At 47.0% G+C, this 15,626-nt stretch overlaps 1 protein-coding gene across 1 annotated transcript in view; it reads right to left on the bottom strand.

The window, feature by feature from the left end:
* Positions 1-14,406, bottom strand: part of LOC137538061 (para-nitrobenzyl esterase-like) — a 49,364-nt gene extending 34,958 nt beyond the window's left edge. The window contains exons 1-3 of the mRNA XM_068260026.1: positions 14,256-14,406; positions 3,922-4,619; positions 1,124-1,231 (exon numbers count right to left, since the gene is read on the bottom strand). Coding sequence (XP_068116127.1) covers positions 1,124-1,231; positions 3,922-4,619; positions 14,256-14,269 — 820 coding nt within the window. The 5' untranslated portion in view covers positions 14,270-14,406. The remainder of the gene's footprint in view (positions 1-1,123; positions 1,232-3,921; positions 4,620-14,255) is intronic.
* Positions 14,407-15,626: the final 1,220 nt, after the last annotated feature.

The following is a 15,626-nucleotide window of genomic DNA, read 5'->3' as shown; positions in this document are numbered from 1 at the left end:
TCTGAATGGAAAAAAAGTGGCCGGTCCTTAAGGGGTAGAAAGCCCTAGGTCCTCAAGTGGTTAAAGTTCCTCTTTAACCACTTCACAGAGTTTTTTTCCCTTATGGACCAGAGCAATTTTCACCCGTTAGCACTCCTCCCATTCCTTCGCCAATAACAATATCACTACTTACCACAACAAAATGATCTATACCTTGTTTGTTTTCACCACTAATTAGGCTTTCTTTGGGTGGTACATTTTGCTAAGAATTATTTTATTCTAAATGCATTTTAATGGAATAATAATAAAAAAAAAAAAAATGGGAAAAAAAATTATTTCTCAGTTTTCAGCCATTATAGTTTAAAATAAAATGTGGTCCTGTGGATAAAACCCCACATTTTATTTACTTATTGGTCCCGTTATTACAAAGTTTAAATTATGCCGACAATATATTTATTTATTTTTTCTGTTTTGTGTCCGTCACTAATTACAAGCCCTTATTTGCAAAAATAGCAGTAATATACCCTCATGACATACATATTAAAATAGTTGAGTCCCCAGGGTAACTATGTATTTTTTTATTTTATTTTTTTAAATACACAAGTGTTTTATTTGGTAACTATGTGAGGGGAGGTAATGGGTTAATTTATGGGGTATTTTATGTATTTTTATTAAATGTAATGTATGTAGGGTGTATTTTTACTATCTGGCCACTAGATGTCCCTCCACTTTATCTTCCTGTGCGCACTGCTAGTATGCTGACAGGAAGTAATTAGCTTATCCTTACTTTCACTTTACTCAATGACCACCAGTATCTCATTGATGCTGGTGATCATTGGTCACAGGCACTTCGATCGTTGAATGCGAACTGTGTTTCCATTCGCAGCGGTGGCCGTATATCTACGCCCCTGGGCAGGAACTGAAGTCCTGCGGAAAGTAGATATACTGCCGCAAAACAGCATAACTGGTTAAATGAGCAGATTACATTTTTTGAGGCTCAGTTTGATTTTTCCTTTTTTAAGTTTTAGGCACTTTGTAGACTAATAATAAAAACAATAATAATAATAATAAAATATGTAAACAAAGCAGCACAAATATCACACACAGCTGGAGAAGTAGCCACACCCCCTTCCTGCGTCCTCACCTGAGCTTTGGCCATAGATGGTCACCTGGTTCGGGTCACCTCCAAAATTCCTGATGTTGTTCTTCACCCACTTTAATGCCGCCACCTGATCCATCAGCCCATAATTCCCTGGAAAAGAATAACAAAGAGGTGGAACACATTACTGCTGTACGCGAGCTGGGGCGCCAGGGAGCGTCTATAAAAGTTTAAATAAGTTAGAGATGCAGAATTGCATGGCTCCACCCACTGTCCTGAAGAGAGGCATTATGGGTGCTACTTGTCCGATAAGCAGAACTGGTCACATGACATTACAGTTTCTATTAGAAAGGTAACATAGCACTCTGCATTGTTATTTACAGAAGACGTTTAGGTTATTTTTGCCGCACTTTATAAAATCCTGCTGGTTCGTGGAATCCATGATTTAAAGGATTACTACACTTTAGTTCAGTATAAACCAAATAATCACTATACAAGTCATTTTGTAACTGTATACGATTACGTATTGCCTTTTCTCTACAGCTTAATGCAGTTTTAACTTAAAGGTCAACTGAAGTGAGAGGTATATGGAGGCTCCCATATTCATTTCCTTTTAAACAATACCAGTTGCCTGGCTGTCCTCCTGATCCTGTGTCTCTAATACTTTTAGCCATAGACCCTGAACAAGCGTGCAGTAGATCAGGTACTCTGACTCAGCTGGCTCAGGTTTCACTGGATTAGCCATATGCTTGTTCCAGGGTTTTGACAACTTATGCCAGAAGATCAACAGGGCTGCCAGGCAACTGGCATTGTTAACAAGGAAATAAATATGGCAGCCTCCATATCACTCTCACCTCGGGTTACCTTGAAACAAGCATATGGCTAATCCAGTCAAGAGCACCTGATCGCCATGCTTATTCCGGGGCAATGGCTACAAGTATTAAAGGCAGACCAACCAGACAATCTGCATTGTTTAGAAGATGTCCTTTACGTTGGACTGCATTTGCCATATACTTGTTTCTGGTGTGTAATTCAGTCACTACAGATGTATTACTACAGCAGGGCTGTCAGGCAACTGGGATGCGTCTATGCAAAAAGGGCGTCGGGAAAAAAGGGCGCGGGGTGTAAACGATCAGCGGTAATAGCGTTTATAAAAAATATTGTGTTGTATTTCGTTTACAAATGTTTTACAAATTAAAAAAACATTGAATGTGTATGAAATCGTAAATTGTGAAAACAATAATCTTCCCTGTTTTATAAGTGAAACTTATAAATTACGTTTGTTCAAGATGGTCAGCTGTATAAGGTACTGGTAAGGCCCGGTTCACACTGGTATTTTAAAGTCAAACGGGTCCGGTAAAGCGGATCCAGTCTCCGCTTCAGCGGATCCATAAGGCTTGGTCACTCTGGCAAACAGATCCGTGAAAACGGATCTGATCACCGGTAGATCAGATCCATTTTCACTCCGTTGCCGCTCCACTCTGCTGAGCGGGTGAGGGAGGGTTTCTTACCCAGGCTTCTGTCTCTTCCCCTTGCGTACCAAGTCACGTCACGTGACGTGACTACGCTTCCTCCTTCAACCAGGAAGGAGGAAGCATGGTAGTCACATGACACGATTTGGGACACAAGTGGAAGAGACGGAAGCCTGGGTAAGAAAACCTCCCTCCAGACCCCCACCCCCAGTGGAGCATCCCCCAGACCCCCCCACCACCACCAGACCCCCACCCCCAGTGGATTTTGGCCCTAAGAATGGTCCGATTCACTAGTGTGAAGAAACGTTCTGTTCTCTCAATGCAGAGCTTCAGTTTCCGGTCCGCTGTGCTCAGTGGTCCAGAAAATTTGGTCCTGCAAGAAAGTTGCGGTCCATTCAGCTGAACGGATGGACCGAATCCGTACAAACAGACACATATGAACGGTCCCATAGGTTAACATTGGACCCATTCGCATCTGTTCCATTTGTACAGTATGTTTCGTTCCGTGAACGGACTATTTTTAAGCGCAAGTGTGAACCAGGCCTAAGGCAATTGACTTTAATGTGGGATTTTAGCCTTTTGACAAGAGTTCAAATCCGGGCTCAAGCCAGTACATAAAACAGTAAGGAGATCTTGGGCAAGTCCCTAATGATCCTGGTCGCCCGTGGATCATGCCTTAAATGGCTGCAGCTCTGGTGTTTTGAGTCCATTCGGAGAAATGCTCTATAAATGTTCCGAATCTTGTCTTGACAAGACACAGAACACATATTATGCTCCACGGGCGACCAGGATCATCAGGAAGGCTTGCCCAAAGACCCTTTACTGTTTGAGTTAGGCCCAGTGCACACCAAAACCGCTAGCAGATCCACAAAACGCTAGAGGTTTTTGGAGCTGATTTCAGAGCGATTCTAGGCATGTTTAGAGAGGTTTTCTAAGCATCCCTAGCGGTTTTGGGTGCGTTTTTGGGTAGCAGATTACACATATTGTTACAGTAAAAGCTGTTACTGAACAGCTTCTGTAACAAAAACGCCTGGCAAACCACTCTGATCTAGCGTTTTTCAGAGCGGTTTGCTTTTTTCCTATACTTTACATTGAGGACAAAACGCTTCAGAAAACCGCAAACGTGCAGCAGGAGGCACGTTTGCGGTTTGGGAAAAACCTCAACCCGCTGGTGTGCACCATCCCATTGAAATACATTAGCCAAGTGTTTTTGCAGGCGGATGCGGCCGGCAGATCGCACCTAAAACCGCTAAGTGTGCACTGGGCCTTACTGGCTTGATCTGGAATTCGAACCCTAGTCAAAGGCTGAAGCCTCAAACATTACAGCCTTAACAGTACACTATCCAGCTGATTGTTTGGTGTTCTACTTACCAGAAGTGTTGGTGGGAGATCCCTCTCTGAGGAAATTCAAAGCCAAGAACCCAAACGCATTAAGGCGATAATTGAAGCTGACGTGAACCATATGGCTGTGCTTGACCAAGTCCTCATTGGGACAATAGCCAGGTTCTGACCCGCTAGAGATTAAGAGATATCCTCCGTGGATCCAGACCATGACGGACAGGTTGGCATCATGTTCTAGAGTAGGTGTCCACACATTGACATACAGGCAATCTTCTGAGCCCATCACCTCACCCGTCTCACTCAGTGGTCTCACCTGGGCACACATGGGCTTGAAGTTGGTGGCATTGAGCGTGCCATTCCAGCTGCTGGCATCCTTAGGAGGTCTCCAACGCAAGTCTCCAGTGGGAGGGCTCGCATAGGGGATCCCTTTAAACATATAAACTTTGTCACAGTGGTGGCCACGGACCTTCCCGTAGGATGTGGACACATCTACTAAGGTACAGGCGGAACTTCCAGAAAGGTAAGCCAAGCTTCCCACCAGCAGGCAGAGTCCAACAATCCCAACACAAATAGCCCCCATGGTCTTGTAGTTTGGCAATTTGCAAGAGGAGTCAGCTACAGTAACGTTCCTTTCGAGAACAATTTCGACTTCTGCCTCTTCGTCCTCAGAGTTCACGAGATGCTTATACTCTGAGTGCAAGCCTCGCTCCCCCCGTTTACCTCCACGTCTGTCAAGAAAATTGGGATAAGTGTAATAATAACTTTAACAATCAACAATTTATAAATAAACAAGAAAGACTAGCTATAAAAGACCAGATAAAGGTCATGAAATACCACATTACCCTGATGTACGTAGTGGTGGCAGTGGGTTTCAATATTGTTTTGCATGTGGTTCCATTGGCTAACACTAGGGGTCTCCCTGCAGAGAATGCATGAAATCGCTGCCGGGAGACTTGGGTGCAGGATACAGCCGATATACGGCTTACCCTGCTCCTGCACAAGTCCCGGCGTCGTTAATTACTATTCCCCCTCCAGGTCCATGTGGATGGTGGGGAATAATGTAATTAGGCTTCCAGCTATTGCTGGTGACTGAATTACAGTGTTTTAAAAGTAACTTCAGGCCAGTCTTCTGATTCTCCCTGCAGCATCTGGTTCTTATTTATTCTCTACCTGCACCATGTCTAACTCTACCAGGGTTCCAGCTGTGCAATTTATGGCAATACATTTTGAGAATGGCTTCTTACCATCAAACCTATTTACGCTGGCATGTCTTGATCAGTGCTGCTCATCCGGATTCCAGATATCCAGGTAACCCAGATATACGACCTTTTTTCAGCTATCCGATTCGGTTTCAAGATTCCAGATTTCTGTGGAAATCCGGATAGCTATCTGCGGATAGTTGGCTGGCAAAGCGGATATCCGCAGAAATCCGACTATTGAGATACTGTATGACGTCCAGGACATCATTGAGCCAATCAGAGGGGTCCCAGCAGAAGCCCTAGCAACCAATCACAGAGGGGAACCCTGGCCAGCCCCACCTGACCAATCAGAGGGCTCTCAGCCTAAGCCCTGGCACCCAATAACAGAAAGTTCCAGCCCCACCTGACCTCATTGAGCCAATCAGAGGGCTCCCAGCCTAAACCCTGGCACCCAGCCCCACCTGACCTCATTGAGCCAATCAGAGGGCTCCCAGCCTAAGCCCTGGCACCCAATCACAGAAAGGAACCCTGGCCAGGCCCCCTGTATAATAAGAAAGGCTGCCATGATGAGACATATTGTCCTTGCTTTTGAATGCTCACTGAGAGACATGCTCCAGTGCTGCTGGCCTAGCAAGTGCTGTACACAGTGATAAACCTCAAGCTGCCATGTCCCAGTTGTGCTTAGGACTTTGGACACAATGTGGGCTGCACGACTGCTGTCTGGAACCTAGTCCTGATGTTAATTGACAGACTTTTATTTGGGGGGGGGGGGGATTTAAAATCCCCACATCATCAATTAGTGTTTCCCTTTAAAAAATAATGATGCTACGTGCCTCATTTACCCAAAAAATGTTTTTAAAGCAATTTAAAGGCCACTTCCGTTTTTTCTATCCAGATATCCAAATCCGCCCGGACACTGGGGTCGGATATCCGATTCTATTCGGATACCAAAAAGGTCAAATCCGGATATCCAATTTGGATCCGGATATCTGGGTATCCGGATCAATCCGGATTTTGAAAAGGGGGATCAGAGCAGCACTGGTCTTTATGGTGTCATGTGGCGGCGCTGTTGCCATGGAGACCCAACACGCACTGGGATCCGTGCACAGCATTGAGATGAATGAGAGAGTTTATATCAAGGCGTTTACAGTCGATTGCTGTTGATAGCGGTCAGCTGCGTTTGCAGCTCCGTATCCCTCTGGGGCTCAAAACATGTTGCGACGACGAACCGCCGAGAAACAACACCAAACTCTTTTCTGCTCGGTGGAAATGAGCCACCGACAGTCACGTGATTGGGCCGTAAATCAGTGCCGATTAGTCCAATAATAATGTAAAATAAGCAGAGATGAGATACGTACCTGTAATTCGCTGTGGGACCCGGGCTGGGATAATCCAGCAACACAACTGTTACGTAACCTGTCCCAAATCCAAGGGCGATACACTCTGGCACAGCGATCTCGGTATAATCCTCCCCCTGCTTGTGCAATTCTACAGCGAGATCTAATGCACAATCTCTGCCAGATCCTCATCCTCCTGAGGGGGTTAGGTTACTTATTGTAGGCAGGGCCGGTTATAGACTTTTTGCTGCCTGAGGCAAACTTGTGAGAATGTTCTCACATGACATGCTCAGGGGCGTAACTAGGCCCCACCGGGCCCCCCTGCAGAATTTCAGAGCAGGCCCACCCCTGCTCCCTGGGGCCCGCTCGTGGCCGTTTTGTGGGGGCTGGAGGGGTGACAGCATGAGGAGAAAGCCTTGGCCACAGTCGGCGGGGAGAGGGGAAGTTCCCCCCCCCCCTCTCCCTCACCTCAGGGCTCTCCCCTCTGCGCTCCCCTCCAGCTAGTTACAGTGTGGGCAGCGGCGGGCAGATACATACCTTCTTCCGTGCGTTTCACCGCATACTCCTCACTCTAACGGCTGACGTCACTTTCGGAAGTGCCGTCAGCCGCTAGAGCGAGGAGTATGCGGTGGAACGCACGGAAGGTATGTATCTGCCCGCCGCTGCCCACACTGAACTAGCTGGAGGGGAGCGCAGAGGGGAGAGCCCCGTGGTGAGGGAGAGGGGGGGGACTTCCCCTCTCCCCGCCGACTGTGGCCAAGGCTTTCCCCTCATGCTGCCACCCCTCCAGCCCCCACAAAACGGCCCCGAGTGGGCCAGGGGCTGCAGGGCCTATTGTGACGCCAGTGGACATGCTGCAGCTCAACACAATAGCACACTGGCTGGCTGTGAGTTTGTAACTAAAACTGCTCACCCTCAGCCAGTCGGCCATCCTCCATTCCTCCTTAGTCAGGACAGCAGTGCCACCTCCTCCCTTCTGCTGAACAGACTAACCAGCAAACTCATGGTGACCCAGAACTCATTGGAGTGTGTGCGAGTCAAATGAAACACTTCAGCTCTCCTGCCTCTCCCCCTCCTCACTCACTGTCAGACTCCTCACACAGCTCAACAAGTTGCTTTTCCCCAATGATGACCTCTTCACCTCACTCTCCTCTCCTCCGACTCGGACTGCTGTTAGTGCAAACAGTACAAATATGTTGCCTCTAATCTCTGCACCTGATGCAAATGTTTCACCTTGCTTCATGAGAGAACCGGCCCTGATGGTAGGGGTGACTGGGGGGGGGGGGGGTAGTATTTAGCACCAGGGGGAGGTTATAGTAGGTTTGAGGCATTGTTGGCTGAGGTAGTATTTAGTACAGGGGAGTTATGCAAGGTTGGGGGGGGTTGTGCTTAGCACAAGAGGCCGTTACATTAAAGAAAATCTTACTATAAAATATATGTAAACACATACAACAGCCGGCGTTTTGCAGGAGTGATTTTTCAGCGGAAAAAAAAAATCACTTAACACTGTGGCGATTTTTACACAATCGCGTTTAGCGCTTCTATAGCACTGAAACGCGATCACCGGGAAATCGCCTGAAAATGGTGCAGGCGATGCGTTTGCATTTCACGATTTTCCAAGTAAGAACGGGCCCATAGGGTTTAATTACACTAGCGCTTTCAAAAGCAAAACGCTCAAGTGTGAATGGGCCCTTATACAAAGATGATGGCCAGCCTCTGTGCTCACCATACACTTTTTTTGGGCAGTTGGACGGAGCAACTGCCAATTACTAAGTGCTTTTGAAAATAAAGAGAACCCCAAGAATTCCCCCATGAAGAGATGGGCTAGTCCAAAACCTGTCAGTTCTGTCAGATTTCTACTACCTACTGTAAGTGACAGCAACATAGGAGAAATGTAATTTATGGCTCATTTTACTCTGGGAAAATGTACTTCTTATCTGTATAGGTTTACATACATCTTACATTTTAAGATTTTTGGGACAGAGGTCCTTTAGGTAGGTTTACGGTGTGGGGTAGTATATAGGACTAAGGGGGGCTACATCAGGTTTGGGTAGGTTACTGGATGGGGTAGTATTTAGCACCGGGGGGGGGGGGGGGGGGGGGGGGAGGGGTTAGGTTTGTTACCTATGTTGGGTTTGAGGCGTTGTTGGGTGAGGTAGTGTTTAGTACAGAGGAGCAATGCTAGGTTAGGGAACATAAATTAATCAACTCAAAATGATTATTCTCTCATCTGTGCCCAGTAAATGTCCCGCAGAGGAGCTGACAATCTAATGTTCCTGCCATATGACGGGATCAGTTTAGGGAAGACAATTATTGTTAGTATCGTTTTTGGGATGTGGGAGGAAAAGGGAGTGCCTGGAGGAAACCCACACAGACACAGGCCAGGCCATCAGCATGTGGTATTTTTAACTAGCTGGCTGTAGGACTAGGGAACAGGCGTGAGCCAGAAAAAGCAGTCTGTCGCCATTAGCCCAATTAGTTTCTTTGGCATCTTGCTTATGCAATTAGCCATTAGTTTCTTTGGCATCTTGCTTATGCAATAAAGAGCTTAACCTCCCTGGCGTTTTGATTAATTGCGGCGCACGGCTGCAGGAGGGTTTTTTTCAGCAATTTTTTTTTTTTTTTTAACATGTAGCTAGCCTAGCGCTAGCTACATGCTTCCCCCTCCCTTCACTATCCCACCTACCCCTCCGATCACCGCAGGCAATCATACCCAACAGGAAATCCCGTTCTGAACGGGATTTCCTGTATGGGCTTCCCCAGTCACCATGGCGACGATCGGAATGACGTCATCGACGTCGTGACGTCAGGGGGAGTCCCGATCCACCCCATAGCGCAGCCTGGCGGTGATTGGCCAGGCTGCGCAAGGGGTCTGCGGGGGGGGTGCCTCTTCCGCGGCGGGTAGAGGCGGATCGGCGGCAATCGCAACAAACATGCAGGTAGCAAAGTGCTAGCTGCGTGTTTGAAAAAAAAATTATGCAGATCGGCCCACCAGGGCCTGAGCAATGCACTGTGGCGTTACTGGATGAGCTGAGCTCGTCCGTAACGCTCAGGAGGTTAAAGAGGTTCTGTTGAGGGTTTTAAAAACAAAAAAACTACCATTTACCTGGGGCTTCTATCAGCCCCCTGCAGCTGTCATGTCCCGCGCCGTCCTCCTACAATTCTCCACTCCCCGCTGCCGGTCCCGTTCCAATTATTCGTCGAACTAGGCGAATACTGCTCATTCCCGCTCTCGTCTCTGGAAGCTTACTGCGCAGGCGCAGTATGAGAAACCCTTGTACTGCGCCTGCGCGGTAAGGTTCCGGAGACGAGAGTGAGAGTGAGCACGCATGTGGCCACGGCCGTGCAGCTGCAGTTGTATTAGACGAATAATTAGACCGGGACCGGCGGCAGGGAACGGAGGATCGTAGGAGGACGGCGCGGGACATGACAGCTGCAGAGGGGCGATAGAAGCCCCAGGTAAGTGTCAGGTTTTTGTTTTCAAAAGGTTTCTGTATAGGAGGATCTATACAGGATCTTCTCAAAAAATTAGCATACCGTGATAAAGTTCATTATTTTCTGTAATGTACTGATAAACTTTAAACTTTCATATATTTTAGATTCATTACACACAACTGAAGTAGTTCAAAGCCTTTTATTGTTTTAATATTGATGATTTTGGCATACAGCTCATGAAAACCCCAAATTCCTATCTCAAAAAATTAGCATATCATGAAAAGGTTCTCTAAACGAGCTATTAATCTAATCATCTGAATCAACTAATTAACTCTAAACACCTGCAAAAGATTCCTGAGGCTTTTAAAAACTCCCAGCCTGGTTTATTACTCAAAACCGCAATCATGGGTAAGACTGCCGACCTGACTGCTGTCCAGAAGGCCATCATTGACACCCTCAAGCAAGAGGGTAAGACACAGAAAGACATTTCTGAACGAATAGGCTGTTCCCAGAGTGCTGTATCAAGGCACCTCAGTGGGAAGTCTGTGGGAAGGAAAAAGTGTGGCAGAAAACGCTGCACAACGAGAAGAGGTGACCGGACCCTGAGGAAGATTGTGGAGAAGGACCGATTCCAGACCTTGGGGGACCTGTGGAAGCAGTGGACTGAGTCTGGAGTAGAAAAATCCAGAGCCACCGTGTACAGGCGTGTGCAGGAAATGGGCTACAGGTGCCGCATTCCCCAGATGAAGCCACTTTTGAGTGATGTAGCTGCTGCTATTTCCCACAATGCAAAAGGAAACTGCCAGGAGTACGTACTCAGAATTTCTTTGTGGGAGGGGTTTCACCACAATATCAGCCATACAGCGCCCCCTGATGGTCTGTTTGTGAAAAGGAATAGATTTCTCATGTAAAAGGGGTATCAGCTACTGATTGGGGTAGTTCAATTCTTGGTCGGAGTTTCTATTTAAAGGCGTTATCAGGCAAACCCCCCCCCCCCAAAAAAAAAAGCTTTACTCGCCTGGGGCTTTCTCCAGCCCCTTGCAGCCGACTGTCCCGCTATGCTCTCTGCCGCCGTCCCGGTCTCCGCGCACGGTGCAGAGGCTGACCCTGAGGTCATCCTTATTGCGCCTGCATGAACCGTCGCTGTCAATCATAGCCACATTATCCGTGGCTTACTGCGCAGGTGGAGTTCTGCGCAGTAGGCAGCGTACAACGTGGGCTTGATTGACAGCAGCGGTGCACGCAGATGCAGTAAAGACGACCTCAGGGTCGTGCATGGAGACCGGGACGGCGGCAGAGAGCGGAGCGGTCGGTGTGGGACAGTAGGCTGCAAGGGGCTGGAGAAAGCCCCAGGTGAGTAAAGCTTTTTTTTTTTGAAAAACGCCCGATTATTCCTTTAAGCTTAGTACACACATTTCATACTGAGGAATTAAGAGAGAGATCTGCCAGCTACCCATACACCGCAGGCCGATTCCCGATCAATTTCATGTTGAAATCGCTCCAGATTCGGCGTTGTGACGCTGCAGCCGATCGCCTCGCCGCCCCAATGCTGTCCCTCTAATGCTTAATGTGCCCCCGGTGCCCAGTGCAAGTTATACATTACCTGTCCACAGCCTCCGCTTGTCCCCCGCTAGCTTCCGGGCGCACTCTGTTCTCCATACACATGCGCCACATGGTTGCCTAGTAACGTGTGACATCATACGCGCATCCTTACTAAGCAACCACGTGGGGCGCACGTGTATGTAGAGCGGACAGGCAATTTATACCTTTCACTGGGCACCGGGGGGACATTTAACATTAGAGTGGACAGCGCAGGGGGTTTCGTCGCATTCGATGATCCTCCTACAATTGCACGCTGCTACCACCTCGCACCCAATCGAGCAAGTCGGCCCAACACCTTAAAGCATGTGCAATCGACTTATGCGACAAATTTCATCCGCAAAATTGGTTGCATTGCACTGATTTTCATCCAATTCGATTAGAATATGGCTACCTTTATCTGTCACATAGGTTTGTCAGGGAGCAGGGGCGTAACTAGAAATCACTTGGCCCCTCTGCAAAAACTTTGGAGCCCCCTCCCAGTGTTGCCAACTCATCCCTTTAATTACTGACACATCTAAGTTATACAGGTTCTGGGGCTACTTACACATAATCAGTGCCTTAAAGGATACCCGACGTGACATGCGACATGATGAGATAGATATGTGTTTGCGCAGTGCCTAGCACACAAATAACTATGCTGTGTTCCTTTTTTTCTTTCTCTGCCTGAAAGAGTTAAATATCAGGTATGTAAGTGGCTGACTCAGTCCTGACTCAGACAGGAAGTGACTACAGTGTCACCCTCACTGATAAGAAATTCCCCTTTACTACCTCTTTCTTGCTCTCAGGAGCCATTTTCTGCTAGAAAAGTGTTTTATAGTTGGAATTTCTTATTAGTAAGGGTTACACTGTAGTCACTTCCTGTCTGAGTCAGGAGTGAGTCAGCCACTTGCATACCTGATATTTAACTCTTTCAGGCAGAGAAAGACAAAAAGGAACACAGCTTAGTTATTTGTGTGCTAGGTACTGTACATACCCATGTCTATCTCATTATGTCACATGTCAGTTTGGGTATTCTTTAACTGCATTCACCTAGCCACGTAACCTGTATAATTCATATGTCAGTAATTAAAGGGATGAGTTGGCAACACTGCCCCCTCCCCAGCACACTGAATAGGGACTGTCTACAAATCTTTGTCTACAAAACGTTGTATGGACTCCTTTCCCTTAGTTGTCAGACTCTCAGGGCGGGGCCCCCTGTGGCTGCATCCCTTGCAGGGTCTATTGTTACGCCCTTGTCAGGGAGTTTTGAACGACTGATCTTTCTAAAAATACTACACATATGGAAAAGATCAGTTCCTGCAAAAGAGCCCAAAAATCCTTCATTGTTTGTTTATGTCCTTTTTCACGCATGCCTGTGCACACAAAAGTTAAAGGGGAACTGAAGAGAGAGGTATATGGAGGCTGTCATGTTTATTTCCTTTTAATCAATACCAGTTGCCTGGCAGCCCTGCTGGTCTATTTCTCTGCAGTAGTATCTGATTAAAACCAGAAACAAGCATGCAGCTTCTCTTGTCAGATCAGACTTATAAGTCTGAACCACTGAAACACCTGATCTGCTGCATGCTTGTTCAGGGGCTATGGCTAATAGTATTAGAGCAGAGGATCAGCAGGGCTGCCAGGCAACTGGTATTGTCTAAAAGGAAATAAACATGACAGCCTCCATATACCTCTCTCTTCAGTTCCCCTTTAAGTAACATCTGGTTTAATGAACCGTCATCTGAAAGATTGAGAGATAAAGATCTTTCATCGGTATCTTTTGAGAACTTTTTTTTTTTACAAAGATTATCTGCAGATTATCTGAGATCTTTCATTTTTCAAAAACTTATCTTGTGTACCCAGCTTTAGTATTCAAAATCTTCTGGCCCTCATACTACATGGAGGTGGTAAAATTGGCCTGTCATCTGCAGATTAAAATTTTGATTGGCCAATCACTGAGCAGTTTTACCTCCTCCATGTAGTTCAAGGGTTTACCGACACAATCTGCCTCAAGGTGCGTACACACATGCGACTATAGTCGTTTAAAAAAAAAAAGCAACCAACGATCATTAAGTCTAACGACGGACGAGCTAGATTGTTAAAAACGAACGATCTAGCTTGGCGGATTTTTACCAACGACGATCGTTTGCAAAAGTAGTACATCGTTGGAAACGGTCGTTCGTACTAGGCTTGACATGCGAATTTCGCTATTTCTCCATGAAACTTCTCATTTTTATGCGCAAGCGCAATAGTTGCTTTATGTGATGTAACGTTCGTTCTAACGATCAGATCGTTACACACATTTAAAAACTAACTTTACTTAGGTCGTTCTTTCATCAATTAAAAGTTCGTTTGTCGTTCTCAACGAACGATCGTTGTCGCATGTGTGTACGTAGCATTATAGTATTCATTATCTGTAGACCCTCATACTACTCAGAGGTGGTAAAATTGTTCAGAGATTAGCCAATCATAATTGAAAGTGTGTACCAGGCTTTAGAGGCAGAGGATCAGCACAGAATCCAGGCAACTGGCATGGTTTATAAGGGAATGAAGATGACAGCCTCCTTATTCCTCTCCCTCCAAGTTCTCCAGCTGAGGGAAGTGTAGTAAATCCGCTCTCAGCTGAGGCCGCTGTAAACACGTCTGTGAGGTACACAGAAGCTGTGCGGAGCTCCGGCGGTGGGTTGTGAGCTCGCCGTGCGTGCAGAAAGGGATCGGATCCCCCCCAGACACCTGAGAGGGGCCAGAAAAAGGATAAATCTGCAGCCATTGCAGCTCCTCTGCTTCCCAGAGTCAGGAGAGACTTTCCACTTACTTGTTCCCGGCCATGCTGCTTGCCTCACTCCTCCCAGCTCTCACAACCTTTGTCCTCCTGTGTGTCACCGGCCCTTCCCTGCACAAGCCAGCCCGTGTCACTTCTGTCACACCAGTGTGGCCCGGCTACATATAACTGCCAGTGCATGGCTTCTCTTACGTGTGTATGGAATGCAGATCATCCAGCGAGGAGGGAGTGTAGTGCTGGCAGAGGATCGGCCCCTTCCCCAGGGGGTGACCAGGCGATCTAGAAGGCCTCGTTCATACCTAAAATCGCTAACCACTAGTGATTTGCGGTAGCTTTTTCAGAGCGTGATTTTTCCACGATTTAACACAGAAACAAAAAAAGAAAAATCACTGGACTCATTTACGTTTTTGGAGCGATCGTGATTAGCAATTCTATATATGCTAATAGCTATCGCTCCAAAATCGCCGGAAAAAATGCTGCATGTAACATGTTTGCGATAAGCGATAATTGCGGAACGCCAGCGATTAGCGCAAATCGATTTAGTGTGAACACTGCCATAGGCTAAAATAGCACTGGCGTTTTTCAAAACGCCAGTGCTTTAGCGTTTAGCGGGAATCACACGATTCCCGCTTAGGTGTGAACCAGCCCTAACGTCGCTTCTCAAACAGTATTATGCTGTATACATACACCATGCAATTTTCCTGTCAGATCAATCACCGCGCCGAAAAATGGGGGGGGGGGGGAAACGCGCCGAAAAATGGGGGGGCTGTGCGCCGCACTGAAAAATGGGCGTGGCCATGACATTGTATGGGCGGAGCTAGCATAATGTTGTAACAGCGAGGCATAAGAAAGCAGTGTATACGCCATGATTTGGTCAAACGAGGATTCGCATCATGGGTGTGCAGAAACTGTGTGATGCTATTTAATAGTATACCGTAACCCCAAAGCAGCAAACATGGCCAAATATTACCATTAAATAATAAATGCAGCAACAGTTACCCCAGACACCAGAAAATAAACTGCAATGTGGGCAACATGTCAGCACAAAATAAATGCAATGTGAGCAACATTTCAGCACAAAAACGCAATGTGAGCAACATTTCAGCACAAAAACCCAATGTGTGCAACATTTCACCTGTGGAAAAAAAAAAAAAACATTTACTCACCTGACAGAAGTTCTCCGGCCTCTGACGCACTGCTCCTGGGACCATCTTGCTCCTGCACTGCAGTCTCCAGCGCTGACAGGCAGACCAGGGCTACGCCAAGATGGTGCCCTAAGCCCTGTACTGGAGACAAATAGTCTTCAGTACAGGGCTTCGGCAGCCATCTTCTCGTAGCCCTGCTCGCCTGCCGAAACGGAAAAGTATGCAGGCTGGAGCGGGGCTGCGGGTAATGAACTGCCAC

This window comes from Hyperolius riggenbachi, chromosome 11 (genome assembly GCF_040937935.1).
Source record: "Hyperolius riggenbachi isolate aHypRig1 chromosome 11, aHypRig1.pri, whole genome shotgun sequence".
Lineage (NCBI taxonomy): Eukaryota > Metazoa > Chordata > Amphibia > Anura > Hyperoliidae > Hyperolius > Hyperolius riggenbachi.
Note: the sequence above shows the minus strand (reverse complement) of the source record. Positions and strands in the feature narration are given on the sequence as shown.